The sequence below is a fragment of the Oculina patagonica genome, chromosome 2 (genome assembly GCF_052425735.1).
Source record: "Oculina patagonica isolate OP01 chromosome 2, crgOcupat, whole genome shotgun sequence".
NCBI classification, from domain to species: domain Eukaryota; kingdom Metazoa; phylum Cnidaria; class Anthozoa; order Scleractinia; family Oculinidae; genus Oculina; species Oculina patagonica.
Window position 1 is genome coordinate 12013866 of NC_135759.1, and position 27027 is coordinate 12040892.

Sequence of the window (27027 nt, forward strand, 5' to 3'; positions counted from 1 at the left end):
CCATTAACAATATTTTCCTTTTTCTTTTGCTGGCATAATTAATAGCTTCAATCGCATCTTTCTAATTTGGTCTGCACTCATCTCGCTTATATATATTTCTTACTACTGAGAGGACGACCGTGTCCTTTTCCTAATCTGGGCAGCAGATTCAGGAATTAAACAATAACATAGAAGCACCTCATCTCAGTTTGACATATTATACTTATAGTTGTGCCAAATATGCACTTTGCAACAATTCCATCTCCTAGATTTTCTTGTGACTGGGAATACCAGCAATTGAAAATTTACCCATCCGAGGATCATTTTAAACAACAAAATATGATTGCAAAGGTTATTATTTTAAAAAAATATCGAGCAATATAGGGATTTTTAAAAAAGTATTTTCAACATGTGTAGAGCAAAAGACACTTTGTATGAATCTTTATTGCCTTTTTGTAAGCTACTTGACACAGGAAATTACTGCTGGGGTTGGGGGGGGGGGGGGAGGTAAAGTGTTGCAAAGTTCCATTGCTTCTAATGACCGATGCCCCCTAACCAACAGCTGTAAATGTTGCTGTCGCTTTTGGAATAGACTGATCTTCCCTAGTTCTTTTTTGCCCGGTCTTAGCAGTTTGTATCGCAGTTTAGTAATTGAGCTGGATTATCATCATACCTGTGCCTGGGTGAAATTTTAAGAATCTAAACACTCAGAGATGCCATTTGCTGCACTCTGGGTCACTTTCATGCAATTTTTATCGATCATAAATTCACCAGACAATTTTTTTAACTATTGGGTCAATGGGAAATGTACAACTTTCCAGTGTCACTGCCATTTTTAAGTGTTAAACATGTTGCTGTCCAATTTCAGTTCCCTAATCATGTTGCTTGTGGCTGTTTAGTAATTCCTGTGTTGCTTGTTGCTTTTGCCTGTTAGATGGCCTTCTCATTACATCCACCATCGCAAGATCACAACCTTAGCAACACTTTTCTCTGGTGTATTCTAAATAAGTCTTAATTAAATCACCCTGGCTAGTACAGGGTTTTGGGCATTATTATATTTAACTCAGAGCATGTTATAAAAGAGATGGCCATGAAGCTGCTTTACGGTTATCTCTTTCATGACACACTTTTGCGTGAAATATAACAGTGGCGGATCGAGGGGAGGGGCCTGCCCCCCCTTATTTTTACAACAAATAGAGGCCCAAAGGGCTGAGAAATTTTTTTTAGAGAGTGACCCCTTTATCTAGGGTCTGGATGATCGGGCGCCCCCTTCTCTGAAGGTCTGGATCTGCCACTGTATAAGGCATGATGGCTGACTACGTTTGTTAGAAAGTATACATGCATCAAAGTTCAAATTGGAATTCGGAGTGTTTGTTTTCAAGGTGGGAGTAAAACAGGGAACAATGTAAATAAGAATTAGCTTCATCATGCAACTTTCATAATTTTGAGGGCATAGAAAATGGTAGAATTCACGGATTTCGAGGTGTAGCTGACTGAGATCCTTTAAATTATAGGAAATATAGGGCATTTGTAAACTATATAGGAAAATATAGGAGGATTGAAAAAATATAGGAAAGATAGGGACAATTGAAGCCCTGCAGTTACAAAAGGGTTACATACAAAAGGGTTAAAAGGTTAAAAGGATTTGTGGAAATTATAAAGATCTGGCAACAATCAATAATAAAACAGCAACGATATTAATAAACTGTCCATGGCCTCTCTATTTTTCAACACAAAAAAGCAAGAGAATCGGCGAGCAAAGTGAGTATGAGAAAGAAGCGTGGGGGGAAGGGGCAGGAGCAGGAGCAAGCAAAAGAGAAATAGAAAGGCTGTGGACATCTTTAAATAAAAGTGGACTTATTAGACTCTTGTTATTGCCTTATAGTTAACAACTCCACTTCTTGACCTATCAATTAAATCAGACCAATAAACTTTGAGCGGTAAAGTGCTTGCTTAATTGACTACAAGTGTCAGTTTACAAAACAAGCGATATGTAGACGACAGTTTTACTATATTAGACCGACACCAAGTCCACGGCTTTTTACAACATCTCAATAACCAACAGCCCACTATTCGTTTCACCATGGAAACCGAGAAAGATAACAACATTCCCTTTCTCGACACGTCAGTTATAAGGGACTCAAATGGCCTACCAGTGTGTACAGAAAGCCCACACACACTGATCAATACTTAGCCGATGACTCACACCATCCACAGTCAGTGAAGCGTGGTATTGTTAAGTGTCTATATGACCGAGCCAAACACCTCATAACAAAACCATCAGTTATCTCTGAAGAAAAGAAACATTTATCGTTGGTATTTGTTTCTAACGGATATCCGTCTTCGTTCATACGAAAACTCACTAAGACCACAAGATCAACAGCCAACAACGAGCCCACACAGGAATTTAAATCTACTGCGGTTTTACCCTACATTAAAGGTGTATCAGGTTCTTCGCCGCTGCCTACAACAACAAGGCATTCGCACCGTTTTTAAATCTGACACAACTCTTTGGTCTCACTTGGTGCGACCAAAGACACCCTAGAACCAGGTAAACAAGACAGTGTTGTTGTTGGAGCATGCGCGCCTCGAAGGAGTAAGCAGCGTGGGCAAATCGTCCGCCAAGGCCGTCAAAATTTTTCAATATTTAATGGCCGAACCCAATGAAACGTTGACAAAGAGAAAAAATAGGTCGTCTAACTCCTCTACCAACGAGTCGCCAGAACAAAAAAAACCTCGGAACACGCAAAATTACACAGAGCACGTGGACGACGTGGACGACGAAGAGGAGACGCCATTAACGGGTCCGTGCATCATGAGTGAAGCAGATAAAATGCAGGAGACACTCCAACAAATTCTCGAAAAGCTTGGGAAACTAGATGCTATCGAGCAGTCTGTTAACAATATTCAAGCTACCCTTCTAAAATTAGAAACGAGAACTGAAACTCTGGAAAGTTTTCAAGCCAGCGCCACCAAAGACATCAACGACTTGAAAGAAAGTTTGAACTTCGCTGAAGGGAAACACAGCTCTAAACTTGAAAGCATCAACAAGCACAATGTAACATCAACCTGAAGCTTACTAACCTCGAAAAAGAAAACCAGGCGCTTAATAAAAAAGTGGCCGACTTGGAAACAAAACGCCTTTATCTAGAAGCGTACTCGCGACGGGAGAACATAAAGTTTGAAAACATCCTCGAATTTGAAGACGGCAGCGACAGGGAAGACACCGAGCAAGTCCTCCGTTCGTTCTTAGAAACTGAGCTGGGCTTTTTGAACGCAAGCATCGTAGAAATTCAGCGGGTGCATCGGTTAGGAAAAAAGAAGGAGGGCGAGCCAAGACCTATTCTCGCCAGATTTCTAAGATACAAGGATTGCGAGCAGATCCTTTCCCTGGGAAGACGTCTAAAAGACAGCAACTACAAGATGTATCAGGACCTGCCGTACGAAATCGTCCAGAGAAGGAAACGACAAAATGCCGACACTGATGAAAGCGAAAAAAAATAAGATTCCCGCAGCCTTCAGCAAGGCCCAGCCAGACAAATTGTTCATTAGAGGTAAGCTCTGGCCAGATGGAAAAACTCTAGAAATCTCGTAATAACATTTTGTTATCGACCCGAAATAGGAAAACGTATATGTATATTTAAGAATATATATTCATTACTGCTGTTTGTTTTCCTCTAAGAATAAGCCCGAAAAACGGCTTATGCAGACGGTAGATCGCTTTGAGGTAGTAAACATCGACACAGCGCATCCTAATAGCTAAGTTTTATTAAGCTCTAGGCAATTTACTCCCGAATTAATCTAACTTTTGGTTTTGAATCCAAAATTTCGAGGGCGATTGCAAGAGCCGCTTCGTTTGTGTGTGTTTATGTAAACTTTTGTTGTTCGTTTGATTTACTGGCCTATTGTGCAAATATAATGACACTCATTTTTCACAAGTCTCATGGGATACAAAAGTGTAAACTAATTTATAATAGAGGTCTCATGAATGGGTCAAACATTTCTGAAACGGACTGCATATACCCCATGAAATCTATGTTGAATGGGTGATTTAAAATTTAGTTCTCTAAATGTAAGGGGTCTCGGAGAGGTTTCTAAACGGAAAGAAATTTTTAATTGGCTAAGGAAGAAAAAGTTTTCCATATACATGCTGCAAGAAGTGCATTGCACAGAAAAAAATATTCATTTGTGGACAGCCGAATGGGGATACAAAGCCCTGTTTAGTTGTTGAGCTAGCAACAAGGCAGGCACATGCATCCTGTTTAATAACAATTTCCATCTGCAAATCACCAAAACACCCTCAGATCCTAATGGTCGTTTCATCATCTGCGACATTTGTACAAATGGTAAGAACATCACTCTTTGCAATCTATATGCGCCAAATGAAGATAAACCTGATTTTTTCAGAGATATAGCCATTTATTTACAAGATTTCCAATGCGACGAGATCATTATGGGAGGAGATTTTAATTTAGTTATGGATGTTTCAAAAGATAAGAAAGGGGGCCGTGCCAGCACACATAAAAACTCACTTGAAGAGGTTAAAGGCATTTGCGAAACCTGGGATGTTGTAGATATTTGGAGAGTACTAAATCCAGAGGAAAAAGATATACTTGGCGACAGAAGAATTTACAAATTCAATGTAGGCTCGATTTCCTCTTGATCAGCCAAAGTCTAATAAACAATGTCAACACCGTAGACATTGTTCCTGGATACAAAACGGACCACTCATGGAAATTATAACCCCAGAGGGCCGGGTTTCTGGAAATTGAACACATCATTTCTATCGGACATTGATTACATCTCAAAAATAAAAGACACGATCCAACAAACAAAAAACGAATATTCAAATGATCCGTTTGTCTCTCCTGCTCTCCTTTGGGAAATGATAAAACTTAAAGTGAGAGAATCATCGCTATATTATTCCAAAGAAAGAAAGAAAAAAAGCGCTCTTCAAGAAGACCAAATAGAAAGGACCATAGCCGCGATTGAAATAAAATTAGAAGACAAAAACATTGAAGCGAAGCAGCAGGAAGAACTTTTAGGCGTGCTGAAAAGCAAAAAAGATCAACATGAAAAGATAATAGAATACCGAACAAAAGGGGCTATTTTAAGATCGCAGTGTCGATGGCATAATGAAGGTGAGAAAAACACCAAATATTTTCTTAACCTGGAAAAAAGACATTACAAACAAGGAACAATAAGCCAGCTAAAAACCGACAATGACATCGTCATCACGACAGACAAAGATATTTTAAAGGAATGTCTTTCCTTTTATAAAAATCTGTACGAGACAAAGCTAACTTCTGAACAAGATCCATCTATCATGGAAAAATTTTTCCCGGCCGAAAATACAATACATCTTTCACAAGAAGAACACAATTTGTGTGAAGGCCCACTCACGGAGAAAGAGTGTCTCACTTCCTTAAAGCAAATGGCCGACGGCAAAACCCCTGGAACTGACGGGTTACCAGCAGAGTTCTATAAAATATTTTGGGATGATATTTCAGGCGCTCTTCTCGCTGCTCTTAACTTTGCATACGAGAATGGGCAACTCGCAATGACACAGAGACGGGGCATAATAAAACTTATCCCTAAAAAAGAAGCAGACCTCAAAATATTAAAAAATTGGCGGCCTTTATCTCTGTTAAATTGTGACTATAAAATAGCAGCAAAGTCAATCGCAAATAGAATCCAGTCTACTCTTCCAAAACTTATTAATAACGATCAGACAGGATTTATTAAAGGTAGATTTATCGGCGAAAACATACGACTGATCGACAGTATTATTAATTACACCAATGACCAAAGCATCCCCGGCTTGATTTTGCTTCTAGATTTCGAAAAAGCCTTTGACACACTCGAATGGTTTTTCGTTGAAAAAACGTTGCAACACTATGGCTTTGGCCCTTCCATTCAAAAATGGATAAACTCTTTACTGTGATATCGAAAGTTGCGTAATGAACAACGGATGGATGAGTGAATGTTTTAAAATTGAGAGAGGCGTGCGGCAAGGCTGCCCTCTTTCTCCATATTTATTTGTCCTTTCCGTCGAAGTTTTAGCTAGCGCAATCCGAAGTGACCAACATATTAAAGGAATTTCAGTCAACCAAAAAGAAATCAAATTAAGCCAATATGCTGACGACACGACATTAATCCTTGACGGCTCAAAAGACGCGCTTGAAACTTCGCTCGATGTTATCGGAAAATTTAGCAAGTTTTCTGGTCTCAGACTCAATAATAAAAAAACCCGAAGCATTGTGGATAGGTTCAAAAGCAAGAAGCCAAGACATTATGTTTCCCGAGAAAGGTTTCAGATGGCAGCATTTAAAAATCAAAACATTAGGCGTGTGGCTCTCAATAGAACCCGAATTAACGGTAAAGCTGAACTTAAACGAAAAAAAAGAGAAAGTTCGAAATTTACTTAGAAACTGGCAGTACCGAAGGCTAAGCTTACTTGGAAAAATCGCTATATTAAAGAGCCTAATTGCTTCACAGCTTGTTCATGTTCTTTCCTCTCTCCCAACAAACCACCAGGCTATCAAAGAACTGAATGGAGCTTTCTATCATTTCCTCTGGGACGGGAAACCCGATAAAATTAAAAGAAACATTATGATTAACGATTACAGTAATGGTGGGCTAAAAATGATTGAACTTTTCTCATTCAATAAATCTTTGAAAACTATTTGGATTAAAAAATATCTTGACAAAACAAACTTAGGAAAATGGAAACTTTTCTTTGAACAAGAACTTGGAACATATGGCGGAGAAGCTGTTTTTCTTGGAAATTTAAACAAAACAGATATCAAGCATCACTTCTCATTAATGAAATTCTGATGATCTGGGCCGAGGTTAATTACACTGACAATATCTCCTCCTTACAACATTATCAATCACAGCCTCTCTGGAATAATTCTCTTATCAGAATAGACAGCAAACCCATCTATTTTCGAGAATATGGCTTGCAAATGGAATATCGACCATTATTATTCAACACATGCGCGCGCTGCCCATATATGGTCAAAATGTTAACGATATCTGTCATCCGTACATAACAGATATCCTGCGTTATACGTAGGTTGCGAAGATTATTCCGAAATCTTGTAAAGCGCTGCATAATTACAGTTTTTCTTTCTGCAAAATGTGTTTCGTTGACAATTTGTTGAATGATAAAACAATTATCCTGCTCAATCTTGCGGAATATCGTCTGATTTTAGCCAACTCGGCCTACGGCCTCGTCGGCTAAGTATCAGGCGATATTCCGCGCGATTTCGCAGGATAATTGTTAATTAGGTCTCTCATGAAAGACGCAAACAAACCTCTCTCCTATGAAGAATTTCAGAATAAATACGGACTTAATGATCCTCTTTTCGAGGGCTGGTTGAGTTGTTGCTAAAGCAATACACAAGTGACAATGACACACTGGTTGTGGGTAAAATAAGGGTGGCAGGGAAGCGTGACTTGGGTCTAGGGGCCCAGGAGGGGAGCCCTCCTGGGGGGAGGACAGATCAGGTGGTACCGGGGGTAGCCACCCTGGGTTAAATGTTCCGGACCTGCCTCCAGGGGTGAGGCCCATATCCCACATTCCCGAGGGATTGTGGGAACCAGGAGGGGGGGGGGGAGCCGGGCAGATCAGGTGGTACCGGGGGTAGCCACCCTGGAATGGATATTTCTCTGGACCTGTCTCCAGTGGGCTAGAGGCTTACTGTGGGGTAAAGTGCAGCCAAAGGGTGCACTTCCCTGCCACCGACCTTTAATCTCAAACGCCAATACGATTAAGGTAAATAAAATAGGACAAAAGTCTGAGTAACAACGTTAATCGCTAGTTTTCATTAATACAGGAATGGTAGGCTTAAGCAACCACTGTATATAGAAGCAAACGCCAAGTATACCGTAAAGAGCTGAATATGTGGGTAAAATGGCGAAACACAAGGGTTCCAATCATGGGAGGGAGGGTGGGAAAAAAGAACTTGTGAGGATCTGCACGAAGCAAACAATGATTGCAAGAGGCGTGTGTGTTCGTACTAGAGGAAAAGGGCATGCAGAGGGCACGTGAGAGAGCTGATTGGAACCATTGTAAGGCCTGCATTTACAGATATAGATCTACATTGGATCAGCTAAAATATTAAAGGATGCATTGTTAAACATAGGAACTCGTTGTTGTCGCCCGTGCTTGGACTTTGGGATCGAGTGATACTAGAGAGATCGGAGCATGATGAGATTCCTAGGTATGCGAGGCATTAGAGCTATGGGATTACATATCGGATAACATAGGAGTGTTTATCGTTTAACATACGAGTAGTTTCTGAATAAAGTGTTACTAAACCAAATGTGCCTAGCTGTCTTGAGTGGTTTCTCTCAGGTCTCATTAACATCAGTTTATTGTTCCCATAAACTTGAACTTAATGATCCTCTTTTCGAGGGCTGGTTGAGTTGTTGCTAAAGCAATACACAAGTGACAATGACACACTGGTTGTGGGTAAAATAAGGGTGGCAGGGAAGCGTGACTTGGGTCTAGGGGCCCAGGAGGGGAGCCCTCCTGGGGGGAGGACAGATCAGGTGGTACCGGGGGTAGCCACCCTGGGTTAAATGTTCCGGACCTGCCTCCAGGGGTGAGGCCCATATCCCACATTCCCGAGGGATTGTGGGAACCAGGAGGGGGAGCCAGATCAGGTGGTACCGGGGGTAGCCACCCTGGAATGGATATTTCTCCGGACCTGTCTCCAGTGGGCTAGAGGCTTACTGTGGGGTAAAGTGCAGCCAAAGGGTGCACTTCCCTGCCACGAACTGTGGAGCCTGCCGAGCAAGGGGACACAGTTCCCCCACAGTAATAGGGAGTGGAGACCCAACGCTCAGGTGAGAGTTGAGCCTCCAGCTCCTACATTTTTTTTTTTTTTTTTTTTTGGTCTTACATAGGACTGTTTGCCAAGCTATACTCATTATTGAAGGATTAGTGAGAGCTACAAGTGCTTACTAACAGTTTTGGTACAGCTAAAATAGAAGATTTTGGAGTCTTAATGTAGCGTTCGTAGCAGTCTGAGCTCCACCTTCCCAGGACTTTAATTAGCCATGAGGGGATGCCTGCTGAGGCTGCGGAAGTAGCAGCTCCGATTCGGAAGCTGTGGGAATAGTAATTGTTGGATCGAAAACCACACTCAGTGATGTAAGAATTGTCCGGAGCTCCCTCGTAAGGCTTGTTTAATGTGAGTGAGTGCCATAGCATCCAGGGTGGTTGCATCGATGCTTGAAAGGGCATGGGGTGTGGGCACAGGGTCGGTCATTGTTAAAGTTGAAGCACAGGTCAGACTGGGTGGGGGCACTCCTTGTCCTGGGGGTAGACAGAGGGCAAGAGTCAGCATGGTGATCGGAACTGCTGCAGGATCTGCAGCCCGATGTTTGAAGGCCCGTGAATGTATCCAGGTATAGCTGGACGTCGCGTTCCCCCCAGTTGAGGGAGAGGTTGTGGGAGGCGCGGCGCCGAAATTCGACGTCGTAGACGTACCAGGACATCCCGGGAAATTTCCTCGCCGCGTCCCGAATTAGCTGCTGGTAAGCAATTAACGCGGTGGCGCGCGAGGGGTAAGAGGCGACCAGTACTGATGAAAAAATGGCAAAAGCATCGAGCCATTTCTCAATGGTGGTGATTTTGGGGCGTTTGGATGCCGAGGGAAGGGGAATGGTGAGACCTTGTTCCCCGACCTTGAGTTTGAGCTGGGAGCTCAGGGCGTCCTCTAGGAGAGACGATATGGGGAGGAGAGTAGCAAAGTCCACGTACTCACCGTTCGTGATGGCTGTCGTTGTGGTCTTCGTCAGGTGGCTTGCGATGGACGGTTGGCGAAAATCCGGAAGGAGGGCAGCGACGGTGACTGGATCGGATGGGTTGAATAATACACCAGGTTGTGGAAGAGCAGGGAAGGCCGATTGAGGCGTGGGGAGGCTTTGTTGTTGTTGACGGCCATCTTGAAGTTGTTGGCGGCCATCTTGAAATGGCGTGAGACTGGGTTCCACAGCATGTCCTTCGCGGGGCCTCGCGCATGTCGTCGCGCGTGGAATTTGTAGATGACCGCCATCTTGTCGGGAAGCCAGTTTTTCGTCGATGATGGACGCGATTAACTGCGCCAGTTCGGCTTGTGGGGCCAGGGTGCTGTCTTGCACCGTACGAATTACAGGAACGTCTGAGCCGCTTTGCGGGTTGGGGACTTCTTGGTTCGCTTCGAGACGAGCTATGAGCTGTTGGCGTGTGCCCGTCTGAGTAAGATTTTGTTGTGCCAGCAGGAGGCGAAGGGCCTCGGTGGCCATCAACCGAAAGTTAGTCTGTTCAGGCGTTTGTGCGGTTGCTGCGGGACCTTGGCGGGTCCTGGCTGATTTCCGAGTGGTAGGTCTTCCTCGGTTTGGCATGATGATATGAAATACGGAGAGGTGAGCTTAGATTATTTTCCAATAAGAGCTTCGGCGCGAACCGACAAAAAAGAACTTGTGAGGATCTGCACGAAGCAAACAATGATTGCAAGAGGCGTGTGTGTTCGTACTAGAGGAAAGGGGCATGTAGAGGGCACGTGAGAGAGCTGATTGGAACCATTGTAAGGCCTGCATTTACAGATATAGATCTACATTGGATCAGCTAAAATATTAAAGGATGCATTGTTAAACATAGGAACTCGTTGTTGTCGCCCGTGCTTGGACTTTGGGATCGAGTGATACTAGAGAGATCGGAGCATGATGAGATTCCTAGGTATGCGAGGCATTAGAGCTATGGGATTACATATCGGATAACATAGGAGTGTTTATCGTTTAACATACGAGTAGTTTCTGAATAAAGTGTTACTAAACCAAATGTGCCTAGCTGTCTTGAGTGGTTTCTCTCAGGTCTCATTAACATCAGTTTATTGTTCCCATAAACTTGAACTCAAAGCCTGCCCTTTAGCATTCGGGGGGATTATTGCCACGCTGAAGAATCTAAGAAAACGTTTCAAAGAAAACATAGATAGCCCCGAAAAATATGAGATTGAACCATTCATTAAAATTTTTCTCAAGGCAAAAAAACCCAGCAACTTAACGTACAAAATTCTAGTTGCAACTAAAAGCGAAACACCGGAAACTTCTCAGGCGAAATGGCACAAAGATTGCGACTTGGAAAAAGGTGAAATTGACTGGAAAAGAGCTTTTCAATCCACAAAGATTTGCTCAAAAAGTACCAAACTAATAATATTCCAATTTAAATTTCTTCATCGACGTCTACCTACAAACTCCTTTTTGTATAAAATTAAAGTCAAAGACAGTGACCGCTGTTCCTTTTGCGAAAAGGAAACAGAAACTTTGCTCCACCTTTTTTGGCATTGCAACCAGACCACTCGTTTTTGGGAAAGCTTTTTTAAATGGCTTCAGACATCCCTATGTACGCAGAAAGGGAATAAATTAGACATGACCATTGCTCTCGGCCTAAAGCCAGACACCTCAAATGCAAAGTTGCAAATTAATTTCTCTTGTCTGATGAGCAGATATTGTATCTGGGTCTGTAAATTAAAAAACGAAATCCCTAATCTTTCCCACTTCTTGCATCTCATGAACAAAGCTATGAAATTGAAAAAAATGATCCTAATTCTTCTTCAGAGAAATGGAAACCTCTCCTCGGCCACCTTTCAAATTAAAAAATTATATATATAAAAAAAAAACTGAATCAAATTTAACTTTTCAGTCCTGGTTTGACCCTGTTAGTAGTAATTTTTTTCTTCCGATCTCCTTAATTATACAATATTACTCTCCTAAAAAATATTTGTTTAAATGCTACGTGGACTATTTTCTATAGGTATAAGATAGGCTAGTGTTTGTAAGTTCTTTTTTTCTTTTATTTCTAATAAGGTTAACTTACATTGTATTGTAACTGTAGTTCGTAATGTATTGTTAGTTTTTTTTTTGTGCAAATAATATCTGTAAGTAGTGTAATAATAACGCTGTTAATGTAATGTTTGTAAATGTGTGAGCAATCAATCAATAAAAAAAAAAAATAAAAAAAAAATAAAAAAAAAAGACAGTGTTGTTTACAAAATTCCATGTGAATGTGGCAAAGTATAATTATTTAGGTGAAACAAGGAGAGCGATGCAAGACAGGATAAACGAACACAACAGAGACATACAGTACGGTTTGCTCATACACAAACCTCTGCAGTTTCGGAGCATGCAAACGAAACAGGGCATTTTCCTTTATGGAATCAAGTTAAGTTTACTGATCGTGACCCTCACCGATACACACGCAGGATCAAAGAGGTTATCCAAATAAGGCTTCATCCTAATAACATCAATAAAGACGGCGGAATTGAAATTCCTGAAGCATGGATACCTACGATCAGAAAACACAACAGCGGTTCAACTACAAAGCGGACCTATGAGGAAACATCATCTGTTAGTCGGAATAATAATGAGGATCGAAATGCACCAATCACAGCGAACCAACGTACATAAATAGCGACACATAAACAATCAACCTCATTGCCTGATGAAGAGTAGCAGTATTGCAGTCGAAACGTCGCGATCAACATCTCAAAGCGATTCTATCGTGAGACAAACGAATAAACGTTCATTCCTATCTTACACCACGATGAACAATATTCACATCTTTAATGACACAACTACACTTGTTTTCGATGTTGAGGATGTCGTCTCAGACAACTTCTTTTATCCCAAAAAAAACCAGGCAGGCAGAAAGCCAAAACGAAGTGGCCCTTCCAACGTTTGCAGAATATTTGCGTGCTCCTTTGCAATTTGCTTGGGAAGCTTTGGCAGGCCGGACATCGTATATCTCTTTAGAAAAGTTATTTGTCGAGCAAAAGGCGAAGGTGAATTCACAATTGTGAAGCACACGATCTTTGTCCTCTAAAATATCTTGGAACTTTGCATCCAAAAAGTCTTCCACTGTTCCGAAAACTAATTTGCACTTCTTCATCTTGCTGATCGATTGAAGCATGTTGTCAGTTGTTGATAAAAATATCTCTAAGATTATAATCGTCATTCATAATGCTTTCGGGGGGAAACAACAAGTACAACAATATTCCCATCTATTTACATTTGTTTTGCCATAGCATACAGCTGGTAGATTAATCTTTTTCTGAAGCCAGTTAGTAGAATTCAAATGATGTCCTTCGAACGAAGGTGGGCAACAGCCTCTTTCTGCTCAACTTTAAGGTTGCCCGCGGGTATTTATGAGGCTGACAGTTCCCTTTTTTGAGCGCGTTTTAAAACGGGAAAACGTGAAGCGATTGCTTAGATTTTTGAGAATCTGAAAAAATAATGCTTAAATTATATAAAATGATAAATTTTATGGCGATCAAACGCGATTTGTTAAAGTTATGAGCGATTCTTGGAAGCCTTCGTTTTTAATAAAATGCGATTATTTTCAAAATGCCACGGTGAATTTTTCAGTAATTACCCCGAAACGCTGCCAAACAGTTGAAGGTCGCAAAGTCGGGTACATTTGCTTTCCAAGTTCTAATCGCTTTGTAAACCTCGCATTTCGAATGAAATTATTCTGTTGTTGTTTGAAGAGAGGTGTTACTTCCAAATTCCGCACGATCTTCTACCTTCAGGGAATACATGTTACATGAACGGTATTTGTCATTTTAGTAGTAACTATTTCAGGCTGTGTTATTTCCAAGTGGCAGAAGATCGTGCGGAATTTGAAAGCAACGCCTCTCTTCAAAAACAACAGTATAATTTCATTCGAAATGCGGGGTTTACAAAGCGACCAAATCTTGGAAAGTAAACGTACCTGACTTTCCGACCGAAATTCTTTAAACCGTATGATAGGAACACGCTGAAACTCGGCACAAATCTTTGCAATATCCTGTTCTAGCTGCAGCTTTAAAAAAATGAAAAACAAATCGACAAATTTTCCGCAATTTTAAATAACGTCATTTGTTTGATATTTTCAAAAATTCGACTGAAAACCATCCATCTTTATTGACTGCTAACATTTGATGTATATACACGATCTTTTTAACTTTTACACACAAGATTAAGGTGACAACAGACTCAAAACTGGCTGGTATTGGGTTGTTAGTATAAGTATGAAATTTATGCGACGGTCAAGTCAGACGCATAGCACAACAGTTTTTAAAGGCAAAATAAAGATGTCGCTCGTTCAGGAAATCTACGGAGTGGATTTTCCTGTAAGTTGTTGTGAGTAAACTTCAACTGTTTGGCAGCGTTTCGGGGTAATTACAGAAAAATTCACCGTGGCATTTTCAAAATAATCGCATTTTATTAAAAACGAAGGCTTCAAAAAATCGCTCATAACTTTAACAAATCGCGTTAGATCGCCATAAAATTTATCATTTTATATAATTTAAGCATTATTTTTTCAGATTCTCAAAAATCTAAGCAATCGCTTCACGTTTTCCCGTTTTAAAACGCGCTTAAAAAAGGGAACTGTCAGCCTCATAAATACCCGCGGGCCACCTTAAGCGATGAAACATGTGGAAATGTCTCCAACAAGCAATCTAACAACCGCTCCATCATGAATCACAGCAAGTCAATAGTGGAGACAACTCGTGCAAATCGCAAGAAGTGCCTGGAAATAATCATGATTGGCCGTTGTCAAGGTGATGACACTTTCAACTAATGGGAATTTTCCGTTTTTGGAGAAACAAGGAATTTATTATTTCCAAAGATGTTCATAGCCCTTCTATTTTTATTGTTCCCGCCTTCACTCCCCCGTGCCGCCCGTTTTGGGCTGGCATCCAGTTCTCTGGCTGCATCTTGAAAACATTATCTCCCAGTCCCTACTTTTTCTTTGCACTTCCCAGCCTGCCCCACAATTTTTGAGAATGAATAAGTAGGGACTGGGAACAAATCTGGGATTAGAGGGCCATTTCGCACAAGACCCAGAACCAGATCATCATCATCATTACTTTGTTTACCCTCGGATTTGAAGAGTAGCTTAAATAGCTAATATCTCCGAGCATTTCACAGTAAGCACAGTACAAGGGGCAAAGACCAGACCACAACACCGGGAACTCCATGCCCTACTCTTTACGATAAGTGTGTGGGTTCTTTTATGTCCCCTGCTGACCATAACACTGAAGATGCAGGAGACGGGGCCTACGGTTTATCGTCCTTATCCGAGAAGACTAGAATATCTAACCATTTGCAGATGTAAATGCAAAGGCAGCATATTCTCCTCAGTTATTTTAAGACCCTGAGTGTTGGTCCGGTCTGGGACTCGAACCCGAGACCTCCCGCACTGTAGTCCGTCGCTCTACCAACTGAGCTAACCGGTCGGCAGATCAGCATTAACCTACTAAAAAGGTAAGAAGACTGGACACCTTATGAAGTTTTGTAGAACAAAGAGTGAAGAAAACACCAAGAAAGAAAACACCAAGGAAGTGTTCACCACTTCACTGAGGACGAAGACTCAAAATTCAATCAGGTAGCAGAGACGCACCAACAGTAGCCATTGAGCTTGGAGGGGTCAGTACAGCTGGATGGTGTGCTTGTTGATTCAGGGTCCACTTGCAATGTTGTTGAAAGAAACACATGGAAAGTGCTCACAAAAAAAGAACATAAAGAGTAAGTCACTTGATGTTGGAAGAGTAAACAAGGTCGATACTCAGTCGACAGACCTCTGAACACTGGTAAAATTGAAAATTGAGAGAAACACTGTCAGCGAGGGAAACTTACTGAGAGAATATGAGGGATTTTTTGTTGGGGTTGGAAAATGCAGAAGACTTTAGACTAAAACCCATGTTGATGAATCAGTCAAACCAATTGCTCAAAAGTTGAGACCAGTATCATTTGGATTAAGAGAGAACATGGAACAGAAACTAGAAGAACTTGTAAACCATGACATGTATTGAGCCAGTTGAGGGGCCAGCCCCTTGGGTAAGCCCTGTCGTCATAGTCCGTAAGCCTTGTGGAGGCTAGACATCTATTTGGCTCTAAATTTGTGTAGACATGAGTAAAGCTTACCAGGCCATAATAAAGGGAATGCCACACCATATATATATACCCACAGTAAATGATGCCCTCTACCAACTCAATGGGAGCAAGGTATTCATCAAGCTTGATCTAAAATAGGGGTTTCATTACACTGATTTAAAAGAACAGTCCAGAAACATCACCGGAATGCACCAAAGCTATACCAACATTCTATCCAGCAATCGCCCTGTTGAAGAGCATGATGCCACTGGTTGAGAAAAACCTTTGATCATATCCAAGCAAAGCGAATTTCCTTGAACAAGGACAAGTGTGCATTCACATGTCAAAACTGATCATGGAATACTTATTGTCCACCCAAGGGATTGGGCTAACAGAGTTGCTTGTAGCTAGATGCAGTGATTGGCACAAGAGAAAGTTAAAGGGGGATGTAAACAAGTAGTGACATATGCAAGCTGCAGTTTAACAGATATTGAATGTAGGTGCTCGCAAAAAGACAAATAAACACTCGGTCTTGTGTGGGGCTGCAACAGCATACAACATTGAACATCCAAACCCTTGTGGCCCCAGGCCGACAGAGAGGTAGAATGCCAAAACAAAAGCCTACTTAAAACCCTGAAAATTGCCCAAGCAGAAAAGAACTAGCTATGGGTAGAGATGACGAATTTCCTAACAGCCTTCAGGACCACACCCAGAGAGATAAGGTTGAAGTTCCCTGAGTTAACCAGGCGTGCCTCAAGTGCTGGTGAAACAAAGGAAGAAAACAAGGTGTCAACCACTTTCCAGGATACACCTTACAAGTTCACCAATAAAAATGGCAACAAAGTCACAGTGAGATCACCTAAAAGGTGAAGATTTAATGTAATTGATCGAGGTGAAGAAGTATCCGCTGAAGGAAAGAAATGGACCAGACCAACAAATTTAAAGCACAGGAGATGGCGTCACACAAGACCAACAGCCGACAACGAACCCACACAGGAATTTAAATCTACTGCGGTTTTACCCTACATTAAAGGTGTATCAGAGGACCGTCTTTAAATCTGACACAACTCTTCGGTCTTACTTAGTACGACCGAAAGACGCCCTAGAACCAGGCAAACAAGACGGTGTTGTGTACAAAATTCCATGTGAATGCGGCAAAGTATATATAGGGGAAACAGGGAGAGCGATGCAAGACAGGATAAAACAACACAACAGAGACACAAGGCTTGCTCATACACAAACCTCCGCAGTTTCGGAGCACACAAACGAAATGGGGCATATTCCTTTATAGAATCAAGTCACGTTTATCGATCGTGACCCTCACCAATACACACGCAGGGTCAAAGAGGCTATCCAAATAAGACTTCATTCTAATAACATCAATAGAGATAGCGGAATTGAAATTCCTGAAGCATGGATACCTACGATCAGAAAGCACAACAGCCGTTCAACTACAAAGCGGACCTATAAGGGAACATCATCTGTTAGTCAGAATAATAATGAGGATCGAAATGCACCAATCACAGCGAACCAACGTGCATAAATAGCGACACGTAAACAATCGACCTCATCGCCTGATGAAGACTAGCAGTATTGCAGTCAAAATGTCGCGATCAACATCTCAAAGCGATTCTATCGTGAGACAAACGAATAAACGTTCATTACCTATCTTACACCACGATAAAAAATATTCACATCTTTAATGACAAAGATGTGACTAAAAATTATGCTAAAATATCTCAGGCTAAAATATCTCAGCATAACATTTACAATGTAAGAAATGAGCTACCTGATCGAAGTATTAATAGAAAAATTTACAATTAAAATAAGAAATTATAGTAGAAAATTAAAATAGAAACTATTAATATAATTTATATAAAACCTGATAACAATTAATGACGATTTATTTCTCTGAAGTAAACTTTCTGGTGGGCGTTACAAATGAAAAAATAAGCTGTCAAGTGTCTTACATTGTCTGGCAGGGAGTCATAGGTTTGTGCAGCCATCGATTTAAAAGTGTCTATTCTTTTGCAACATTTAAAAGAGCTGCAGCTGATGAATGCAGGTTGTAAGAACATGGAGAGCAAAATTAAAGTTTTAAATGCTTTGGAAAGCCCTTAAATGATTATGAACTCCATTTATGTTGGGAGTGGAACACTTTGATCGAGCTACTTTAGTCTGATTATGAACTCTGTTGACACTTGAACAGCAAGAAATGGAACATTGTTAAAAAGTTTTGCAGGACAAAGCATGCAAACACTGAACAGTGAACTTGTTGAAATAATTTTCTGGGTCAAAACATTCAAACAGTAATTCCAATCATGTTGAAGTTTCTTAACTATGCTAGTTATCACTTTAATCCAAAGGAAAGAGGGGTTGTAGTATCTGTTGGGCTTCATGTGGTGGCATGTGACTGTCATACAGAGAAAAAAACAAAATTGTGTTGAAAACGGCTGGAAAAGCCTATACTGAGAAATGAGATGATGAAAAAGTGGCGGGAGTTTTTTAAAACCAATTACTAGGTGAAGTAATGCAAAACCAAAGCATGCAAATTACGTAGACTTGATTACAAGTCGTGCTCACAGAGCCTGAAAGAAGCGAACGATATATGAGTCGAAATAAAGGTCTCTATTGTAGTGTAGTGTTCCAGCAGTTAAGCATAATTATTTTGGAATTGACTGTCGAAGGAAGTAATTTGTGGGCATCCCATGCCATGATGCTTAGTTTTCACTGTTGTTGATCTTGGGAAAGCCATGATGTACAGAGCATAAAATGTTTCCCATAAAATTAAAATAATTCTTGGAACGTCATAGTTCTTTGTCGTCTAATAGGATGGAACTAATTCACATCTGTATTGTGAAATATAACTTAAAAAAAAAAAAATTAGAGAAGACTTCACATCATAGGAGTGCATGATTAAAAAAAAGCAAAACGTTCATTTGAAATCATCTGAGCAATAAGGTTAAGACAAACAGGTGGCCAAGTGGGATCTACTTGTTAAATAAATGCTAACCATTGCCATGGGTTACCCATGCCAGCAGGTACTGTGATCGACACATTCATGATCTTGAAACCCCTTTTAGCCAAATCATTTCCAGACATTTCACCTGCCTTTTTTCATTCTCTGTTCCTTTCTTCTAACTTCCTCCATCTGTTTAGTGGCCTCTGTTATTCGCTTTTCTCTTCCTCTCCCACAAAGGTCAAATAGAGCAATGAATTTGACAACATCCATTTTAAATTCCTCTCTGAATCAGAAGAACAAAAATAGAATTAAAATTTTTTTGAAGAAAAATTAATAATGATGACAATTATCTATGTTTCAATGTATCTAACATGATTTTCAAGATTAAAGTTCATGTTCAAGTTGTTAAAAGTCAAGTTTTTGAATATAGTAATTAGGTTTCATTTCAATATGCGTGATAGTATGTAAATATCAGTCATCTGTGAATAACTTCTCGCAATGTAAAGCATTTCGTAGATTAAGCACTCAAGCTTTCAGCATTTTCAGAGAACTGAGAAGTTGTCCGTGATGGTCAAATGCTCAATCTCATGTTGTTTTGAAGACGTTGATCTGGTGTGTTCGTTAATGCGCTGATACAGGTGTCGATTTGTGAAACCGACACAGTCCATTTCCAGACATTAGACTACATGATGTCACCGACTTTCTTGCAATTGCTTACATATCGAAAGGCTGCGGGCAAGAACGCCAGTTTGAATTTTGGCTAAACTGAACATTGTCAAAACAGCTCCAAATTTCGCATGCAAGGTTTGTTTACGTGAGATAAACATTGTACTTCAATTTGGTCTTTGCCCGTTTTTCAGAATAACACGGTCACGCAAAACAAAAACAAGCTTATGTTGTCCACATACAGACAGCTAGCAGTGTGAGTTTTTTGACATGTGTCAATCTTTCCTTGTAGGGTTGTTTAAATGCCTGGGCAGGTGAAAAGCATTTCAAAAACGTGTTTACACTGTCATAACATGACACAGCCTTCTTTTCACATTCATTCACATTAGACAGAGTAGGACTTAATATCGCATTGTGACATACTCTTGAATGTCTTGTGTGAGGAAAGGAAATAAAGAAGGCAATTTGCTTGTGAAATTGTAAATATGTTATATGCAGACATTAATTCGCCCTTTAACATCGATGCCGCGCACTAACTATTACAAAAACAGCTTTACGTATAGTGGCGCCATCTTCCGGAACAGTCTTCCTATTAACGTAAGACAAGCAGAGTCCCTTGGGCAATTTAAATACCTACCTATTTGAACAAATACTCTAGGGCACAGCATTCTTGGAAAGCAGCTTTTTATATATGTAAATATCTTTTTATATTTCCCACCTTTCTTGTATTTAATTAGATTGTTGTATTAATTGTAGCTGATGAATTTGACCGTGTTTTTAAATGAAGATCATCTATCTACCTGGATTGACTGCACGTTACCCTGATCAAACGCTCGCCAATGATTTATTACACAACATTCATTCCGGAGTAAACATTGGTTTTTCTGAAACCGTTACAGCCAGATCTACGATAACCAGCTCTCTCACGGTGGCGAGAGAGCTGGACCATGAACTTTCTCTTAATCATAAGATTGGTCCTTTTCTCTCTGATTGGAATGAAACCTTTCACAATGTCAGTGTTCCCACTCGTCGCTTCATATAACATACAAAGAAATTTACGCCATCACGAAGGCAATCACAGTGTGGGTTCCCTCACTGGCCTCACGAAGTGTTTTCTTAGTATTGTGACAATCAATCAGTCATGCACATTCTGATCTCCGGTTCCATTGTCCTTCCTTCGTTATCTTTTCTTCATCTACTACAAGTTTAACATTGTATTGAAGGCTGTACACATCCCTGGGATACTAAATTCCACTTCAGATGCCTTATCTCGATTACAGGTTCAACGCTTTTACAAGTTAGTGCCGGACCTCATGCCAACACCAAAACTTACGCTGAACTAATGGCAAACTTCAAGTGAAAGCTACCTACTATTTCCATAAAGGCTTAGCAGGCACGTAGGAGAGGGGGTCCCAGGAGCTCAATAATGGAGGACTGAAAACACAAACTGTTGATTTTCAGCTTTTAGCAAATAGTGGGGGAATGGAAAACAAACTTTGAGTGAACATTGCAGCTTTTAAATTACCCTGCAAGAAAACGCTAAAAGTATTGGGAATGGGTACAAGTGAAATTCGAGAACCTTACATGAAGTATAGAGTTTAAAAAATGGCGTCTAAACGATTAGCCGGACGATCAGCTTCTATTTAAAGTTCCTTTCCCAAAGGTAAGTGACTAATTGTTCAACTTTTATTCCTTTCAGGCTAAAATTCGTAATGTTAGACCACAAAAGCGTGTTTATGCCCGCATACTGTAATGTGTTATATTACACATCGATCGCAAGGATCAACAACGTAGGTTACGTACTGAGAGGCCAAGTTACACATATTCATAATTATAAAGCAGCTCAAGCCTTCGAAAAGGCCTTTACATGGATATATATGTCAACGAGCCGGCAAAACTTAAGCTTTAAGGCCCGGGCCAAACATCAAACTTGTCACGTGTGGATCGATTCAGCGAATAAGGTTCATGAGAAGTTCAATCGTACATGGTAAAAACGTAAAGAACGACGACGACTGAATTAAATTTGACATTTGACTCCACAGATGGTTTTGAAGATATTGGTCGTTACATCCAGGCTGCAATGTCAACTAAAGAAGTCAAGGATGCAGTGAGAGCCCTGTCAAGGGGAAAGAAATATGCAATTTTAACTAAGCATTTCTTACCTCCAGCACACTACAAGTTCCCAGGAACGTATGAAAATGACTGCTCATGCTCTTTTCGCTATGAGTATTTCAAGAATCGCCCCGGCTGAAGTATAGTCCTCATCTTGATGCTGCTTTTTGCGTGCCTTGCGCCTTGTTTGTCAATGATAGAAGCAACAAACAAAGTCTGACCGGGTTGTTCAAAGGCTGGATAACGCTATATCCACCGGATAAATCGCTATCCAGTGAATAGCCTGGTATGTTTTGCTAACAGTTACCTGCTGGATAGCGATTTATCCGGTGGATAGTGTTATCCAGCTATCGAGCAACCAGGGCCTGGTCACCAAGCCATTTAAGAAATGGGCTCTTTATACGTCTGTATTAGTTGAACACGCTGAAAAGATTTACCACAGAGATGCCATGCATGATTGCTGCCCAAGCATTCAAAGAATCTGTTGAAAATTCAAGCAATACAGTGGCTTGCTTGTTTGACAAGGAGAGAGAGAAAGGCATTAAAGAAAACCGTCAAATTGTCAAATCCATTGCAAGAGCAGTTCTGCTCTGTGGGCGCCAGTGCATTGTGTTGCGTGGTCACAGGGAGAAGCTTGATCACTCAGAGAACCCGGGCAATTTTCTTGCTTTACAAAAAGTTTTTTCAGAGGGCGATCTAACTTTGGCAGCACATTTACAGACTGAGACTGTTATTAGGGTCACCTATCTTTCCCCACAGTCCCAGAATGAGATGATCGGCGTGATTGGAAAGCACTTCATACAAAAGAAGCTAGTCAAGGAAATCTTGGAATCCAAGTATTATGCTATTCTCGCTGATGAAGCTACGAGCCACAACGAAGAGAAACTTGCCATAGTCATTCGCTGTGTAGATGCTAACAAAGATATCAGAGAGGAGTTAATTTTTATAATTCAAGGATTTAGAGCGAACAACGGGAGCTGCAGTTTCAGTTGTTTTGCTGGCTACCCTCGAAGCTCTAAACATACCTATTAAAGACTGCTATGGCCAAGGTTATGACAGTGCAGCATCAATGAGTAGCGAAAGGGTTGGGGTTCAGGCGAACATTCTAGCCCACGCACCAAAAGGTGTCTATGTCCACTGTGCTTCACGTTGTTTCAATCTTGTTATATCTCATGCCTGTTCACTCCAATCAATTCGAAACATGATCGATAAAGTAAAGCAAGTTTGCATTTTTTTCAATTATAGTCTAAAGCCAAATGGGCTGTTAAGTGCCATCATCCAAGAACAACATCCAGAAAATGGGAAAAAAGAAGCCTATAATTACACTGTGTGCAACCAAGATGGGTTGCTTGAATTAAAGCATATGATCATTTCTACGCATCCTTTAAGTACACAGTGTTTGCGTTGGAGATCATGGCACACAATATGCAACAAGATGAGTGCCCGGAGCAGTTCCATGGATGTTGGCAGGCAATTAAACACGAACGGGTACCTCCACACTTCTAAAAGCTATCACTCACTTTGATTTCATTGTAACATTCATCATAGTCTACTCCCTTCTCTCCCACATGACAGGTCTCACTGTCAAACTTTAGAAGAAGACAAACAATATCTACAAAGCCTTTGCTATGGTATCGGAGGTGAAGACAACATAATAGAAATATATACGTACCAATTTCCATGCGCATTTTGATGCTATCTACGACCTGGCTGTAGAGATGGTGGAGAATGTTGGCATTGTACCAACAGCCCCAGGAACAACAGGAAGACAGCTCCACCGTGCCAATGCCCCAGCTGTTCACCCCAAAGAGTACTATGGGGATAACGTCGCAGTCCCTTTACTTGATTACATTAATTCAGAACTCGATGGCCAGTTTTCAGGTTTAACCATGAGAGTGAGTAAGCTGCTCGGGTTAGTGCCATCTGTAATTCAGGAAACCCAAACCACTGCTCAGCAGCTAACTGACTAAGTAAATCTATACAAAGATGATCTGCCTTTGCCACTGCCGAATTTCAGCGTTCGCAGATCAAGGTGCAAGCTGGGATAATTACAGCTGATTCATGCGCTGCGTCCTTGAAAGCATGTGATCCTGATGATTTCCCTAACCTGTACATTCTTCTCAAGATTGCAGCCACTCTTCCCATGACATCTTGCGAGTGCAGGCGTTCAATCAGCACAATGAGAAGGCTGAACAATTGCATGAGATGTACCATGCATATGGGCGAGAGTAGGCTCTCCTCACTGGCTCTCATGCATATCAAGTATGATATGCCTGTTGATCTGGACGAAATTGTCAATCTATTTCAAGGCCTCCACCCGAGGATGATGCAATTGTCAAGTTTGCTTTACGAATAGTCCGGTAGTGAATTAGCAAGTGGCCTCAATATATCCTAGTGACCTAGTATTATATGTAGTCAAAATAATCCCATCATTGGGATTTGATAAATGGAGTATCAATAAGCGAAAGGCCGGGAATACAATTTTGGGGGACCCAGGTGATATGTGTATTTAGTGCATATTGACGCTTTGACGCTGCTTTTAGTACATTGACGATGGTCCTGGGGGGTGGGGGCCTTAAGCTTTTACCCTGAGATGCCTTTGCAGCACACGTAACGTTTAGTGTACTAAGCCGGTATGTATGTATGAACGTATCAAGTAAACAAAACGCCGGGAATATTGTTGTTATGACTAAAAATACCTGTTATTTTACAATCCATCGCGTTTGAAATATTGATGTGCACAATGCTGAAAATAGCATTTCCTGGCCTCTAGATTTCAAAATATTCTGGGGGGACATGCCCCCAGAACCCCCTAGAGGCTCGTGCCTTCGGCGCCCGTATTTAATAACCCCCTAATAAATATTCCTGTCAATACGAACACCCTTCCAAAAACCTCAGCTACCCGCCTGCTTAGCTAACAATACCCATCGCACATAGGGTTCTGCACAATGCAAGTACCTCACATTTTGTGAAACGTATCAGCTGACTTCCATTCCTGCATCCGAAGAATCACTCTACTTATTCATCGCCTTCTTAGCCGACTGTTTAAAACCACAATCTATAAAAGTGTACCTCGCCGGCATACATGTGTAGCAAGTAGAACAAGAGGGACTGGGGCCAGCCCCAATTGACATATTATTATGGGATCGGAAAACCCCACGCGTTGTCAAAAAAACCTAGCAAGAATCGATGAGAAAACGTGTTGTTATTGTAGTTTTGAAGTAGTTCCTGAGCAAGATTGAGTAAAGTGTAACATTTGGTGACCCCGACGTGACAAAGAAGCCATCGAAATGTCGAAGGTCGTCGAAGAGATTCAGATAGAGGTGAGAACAGCAATTTATCAGCTTAGCGAAGCGAGTCTTCGAGAAATATGTGCGGGGCTACACATCGAAGTAAAAGAGACGGATACGGGACGTCTGGCGCTAATACAAATCCTAACGAAGTATTTAGACACCAAGGAACTTGGAACTGAGGCATTAACGAATCTCAGAGAAGCAATAAAAGAGAAGAAACCTGCGACAAAGAACGCGAAGAGTGAACAAGAGAGTGGTGTGAAAACCGAACAGGTGGATCAGAAGTCTGCCATCAAGTCAAGTACAAACACAGTTACGCCTAAAGAAACCACAGCGACCCCACCGTTCGGGAAGGAATTTAAAATATCGGGATTGGAGATTCACGCCAGAAAGACCGCTTGAGCTTTACCAGTTTGGCTCACCAAATAAACGCTGGATTAAAACGGGGCTATAAAAAAAGAAGAAATTGTCGAGGCTGGGATTCGAGCCATCAATCCAGGCCTTAGATTGAGGAGCTACTTGGAAGGTAGGCCCGATTTAGAACTTGCCAGATTACATAAAATACTCCGGTCACATTATCAAAAAAGGGGGGCTACGGAAATGTATCAACTGCTCAGTTCGACAGTACAGGAAGCTGGGGAGAGCCCTCAGGACTTTCTTGTTCGCCTCTTTGATCTAAAGCAGAAAGTACTGTTTGCATCTCAAGAAGCAGGATCTGATTTGAAGTATGACCCAAAGCTGGTACAGTGCATGTTTCTGCATTCATTATAAACTGGGTTACGGAATGATAGCATTAAAATGGAGATAAAACCCTGCTTGCAAAACACCCAAGTAGAAGATGAAGAAATTTTTGAGAAATTGAATGCAGCAGTTAGTAATGAAACAGAAAGAATGCAGAAGCTTGGTTTCTGTCATGACCAGCCCACAAACCGGACCCCCACACAGCTTGTAGCTCAATTGGCCACCCATGATGACAGCCATGCCTCAATTGAAGGTAAAACCCCAGAAAAGCCACCAAAAGTTAACCTTCTTACTGAAGTTAGAGAGTTGAAAGCTGAACTGGCTGCTATCCGGAAGGGTATGGAACAAGAAAGCCACAATAGCCCCCACCCACAGTACAACCCTGTAGAGCAAGGGAGGGTTCGCCCTAGAGGGTGCTGGAATTGTGAGAGACAAGGAAGGGGTTTCCGTTGCAACCATTGTTTCAACTGTGGTGATGCCGGCCACTTCAGTTACCAATGCCAAAGGTCAAGCCGAAGGGAACCCCCAGGAAAACAGACCAGTGTTGCCCCCACGGGACAAGGAGCAAACCGCCAGATTCATGAGCAGTCCCAACAATGCATGAACTGTGGAAAGAGGGAGGATTGGGCCCATCAATACTTGCGATGCTCACAATGCCATACTAGCCACTATTGTTCAAAAGTTTGTCAGAGGGAACATTGGGAGAAGCATAAGAAACTATGTCAAGCCATCAGTGAAGTTGAACTGAGGGAAAGGGGGCCTAAGGCAGATGTTGAAACACTGAAAACCTCGTTCCCTTCACACCTAACTCCAAGACAACATTCTAAACTCACCAAATTAGTGGGAAGAAAATGTGTAGTTTCCCTGCTTGGTCCAAGGGAAAAAAGTGGATGCCCTGTGGGATACTGGAGCTCAAGTTTGTGTTGTGTCAAAGTATTGGAAAGAAATCAATCTACCAAATGAGCCAGTAAGAGACATAAGTGAGTTACTGGGGGAAGATGAATTAAATCTCCAGGCCGTGAATGGTACGAAAATTGCATATGATGGGTGGATCAAGGTAGAGTTCCAGTTGTCTGGGGAGGACGGGTACTCGGAGCCATTGACAGTACCCATACTAATAGGAAATGAAGATAATCAAGAGTATCCCATCATTGGCTTTAACGTCATTGAAGAGGTCATTGAGAGGAGTAGTAGCCCCAACAAAACCTATTGCCCCGAATAGTGAATGACTTGTTCCCATCTGTGAAAGAGGGTGAAGCGAGAGCACTGGTTAATTTCATCCAAAGTATGGATGATGAGGCTGACACTAGCATGCTCAGAGTTGGCAGACAAGACATACGTGTCCCACCAGGAGAGACTGTGAGA

General features: G+C 41.3%; 1 protein-coding gene, 1 long non-coding RNA gene and 1 pseudogene across 4 annotated transcripts in view; 2 read left to right on the top strand and 1 right to left on the bottom strand.

The window, feature by feature from the left end:
- Positions 1 to 27027, bottom strand: part of LOC144639678 (coiled-coil domain-containing protein 172-like) — a 95997-nt gene that overhangs the window by 33893 nt on the left and 35077 nt on the right. For all 3 annotated transcript variants that reach the window (XM_078498973.1, XM_078498962.1, XM_078498966.1), the window contains exon 4: positions 19000 to 19133. In XM_078498973.1, coding sequence (XP_078355099.1) covers positions 19000 to 19133 — 134 coding nt within the window. The remainder of the gene's footprint in view (positions 1 to 18999; positions 19134 to 27027) is intronic.
- Positions 7319 to 7680, top strand: LOC144639867 (uncharacterized). Its single transcript, XR_013568235.1, has 2 exons — positions 7319 to 7491; positions 7616 to 7680. It is a non-coding gene; the product is annotated as an uncharacterized LOC144639867 (long non-coding RNA).
- On the top strand, positions 22509 to 23999 carry LOC144639646 (52 kDa repressor of the inhibitor of the protein kinase-like; annotated as a pseudogene).